This window comes from Cololabis saira, chromosome 13, assembly GCF_033807715.1.
Source record: "Cololabis saira isolate AMF1-May2022 chromosome 13, fColSai1.1, whole genome shotgun sequence".
Lineage (NCBI taxonomy): Eukaryota > Metazoa > Chordata > Actinopteri > Beloniformes > Belonidae > Cololabis > Cololabis saira.
The window spans coordinates 11696778-11699223 of record NC_084599.1 but is presented as its reverse complement, the minus strand read 5'-3'; the positions used below and the strand labels follow the sequence as shown (position 1 = coordinate 11699223).

The window sequence follows — 2446 nt, the reverse complement described above, 5'->3', positions numbered from 1 at the left end:
CTTTGTTCCTGAGTCTTTTGTAGCATATATGAGATGTCAAGACTTTGCCTTCAAGGTGTGATGTGAGAGGAGAGTCCAGCCATGCAGGTGAACGAGACTCTAGTTCAAACCCTGGCTCCAGATCCATGTGAGCAGCAAATCCTACTGGAGGACACCCCTCAAAGTGGGAATGGAGGGTCTACCAGCAACCTGTCGCTGCACTGCTGGCTGCAGTTCCTCACAAGGGAATCCATCATGGAATATCAAGGAGACAGCTCCAGTGTGGTGGTGCGTGTGATGATTGCATGTGTGTACTCTATAGTTTGTGCACTGGGACTGGTTGGAAATTCACTTGCTCTTTATCTGCTGCACTCGCGTCATAGACTGAAGCAGTCATCCATCAATTGCTTTGTTATGGGACTAGCTATCACTGATCTGCAGTTTGTCTTGACTTTGCCTTTCTGGGCGGTGGACACAGCCCTGGACTTCCGCTGGCCGTTTGGCCGAGTGATGTGCAAAATCATCAGTTCTGTCACCACCATGAACATGTACGCCAGTGTATTCTTCCTCACAGCTATGAGCGTGGCACGTTATTACACCATCTCCTCTGCGTTGAAGATGCACAGCCGGAAGACAGCTGCTGCCAGGGCCAAATGGATGAGCCTAGGCATCTGGACTGTTTCTCTGATCGCTACCTTGCCACATGCCATCTATTCCACCAGTGCCCAGGTGTCAGATGAGGAGCTTTGCCTGGTGCGTTTCCCAGACTCTGGCAGCTGGGATCCACAGCTTCTTTTGGGTCTATATCAGCTACAGAAGGTCCTGCTGGGCTTCCTCATTCCTCTGATCATAATCACTGTCTGCTACCTACTTCTTCTGCGTGTCATCCTCAGCCGACGCATCACAGGTGCAGCCGAACCAGAAGTCAAACAAGGCCGGCAAAATCGCCGCTCCAAAGTGACTAAATCTATTCTCATTGTTGTTCTGTCCTTCTTTTTGTGCTGGCTGCCCAATCAGGCACTAACACTCTGGGGGGTGCTGATAAAGTTTGACCTTGTTCCTTTCAGCAAGGCTTTCTACAACGTGCAAGCCTATGCTTTTCCCCTGACTGTGTGCCTGGCACACACCAACAGCTGCCTCAACCCTGTGCTCTATTGCCTGATACGTCAGGAGTTTCGGGCGGGCCTCAAGGAGCTCCTGCTGCACGCCACGCCATCCTTCAGGAGCTGGACTCATCTGCTGCATCGCAAGACCAAAGTGGCTGAGGCCCCACCTGTTGTGGTGCTGGTCCCGATGGATGTCTGACTGGGATGTTACTGTGACCAAGGAACTGGAAGTAAAAATAAGTATCTCAGATACTGTACCGCTTGTATTGATCTTGAGTAAAATGTTGTGAGAGCACATATATCTTTGCTCCTGTGATCACAGAAAATCCCATTTTTTTCTGGTTGTTCAATATCTCATAATCATAGTGAACAGAACTGTAGAATGTGCCCCAATTTATTATTGCATTCAAGACTCATCCTGCCATAAGTCATTTTGCAGTCACATTGGCCCTTTTTCTCTGTGACTGACATGCAGCTTGATAGTGTGTCATGTACATGTATAGATAGCACTCTGAAATAATATGAGAAAAGGGCAATTTTTCCTGTGTGCAGGCCAGTAGTTGTGTTTATCTTTGATGTCTAGTGTTATGGAGTACAAACAGAAAAGATACATTCCAAGCAAATAGTAAAAAAAAGTAAGCCTGTGATGTACAGAACTACTTGCTTTATTAAAATACAATATATTGTAAGATAATAGAAATTAGAAAACCTGTTGGTTTATGCTGTATTTGTGGTAAACCTGAGAAAATGGTACAGAAGCCTGTGTTATTAATTCTTAAGTGTAAAGAAAAGCTTCTTTTTTTTGTTCATTGGCTTAGAAAAATGCCTTATTTTTAAAATGTGAAATAATAAAAGGTAAAAAATGAAACGAAAAAAAAAAACCCCACCTAAATCAATATTTGTGTTCTTTCTTATGCCAGACCACATCAAAGGGGACACTGTCAGGAATGTATAATTACCATTAATCCTGTGGATGAAAACATGCCTGACCTTCAGGTGTAAAGGAGATCCACGTGAGATTTATGCCAATGAGCATATATGCATTACTGTACATCAAAACATCCGCCCACTTTTTTCCTCCTATTTTCCCTCAGTGACGGTTAACGGCAACAACGCAACTACGCGATTCTCTAATATCTGCAGAAGTGTCAGATTGGACATAAATAATTTAACGCCTACATAAAATTTTCACCATTTTCAAACCAGGTCATTAATTCCTTCATAAAAATAATACATTTCTCATTAGCAGTTTTTCTGTTTCCAACTACAGCGTTTCTTTCTGCGATACATAGCACTTCTACTCGTATGCTGCATGAGTGCAGAACTGAGACACACTGATGCACAAATGTAAAAACCATGAT

At 43.9% G+C, this 2446-nt stretch overlaps 1 protein-coding gene across 1 annotated transcript; it reads left to right on the top strand.

The window, feature by feature from the left end:
* Positions 1 to 1844, top strand: rxfp3.2b (relaxin family peptide receptor 3.2b). The gene has a single exon (XM_061737029.1). The coding sequence runs from the start codon at positions 82 to 84 to the stop codon at positions 1282 to 1284; it is 1203 nt and encodes a 400-aa protein (XP_061593013.1). The 5' UTR covers positions 1 to 81; the 3' UTR covers positions 1285 to 1844.
* Positions 1845 to 2446: the final 602 nt, after the last annotated feature.

Bases quoted from the DNA above. Each gene is read 5' to 3' on its own strand.
- rxfp3.2b (XM_061737029.1), top strand. From the start codon at position 82: ATGCAGGTGAACGAGACTCTAGTTCAAACCCTGGCTCCAGATCCATGT.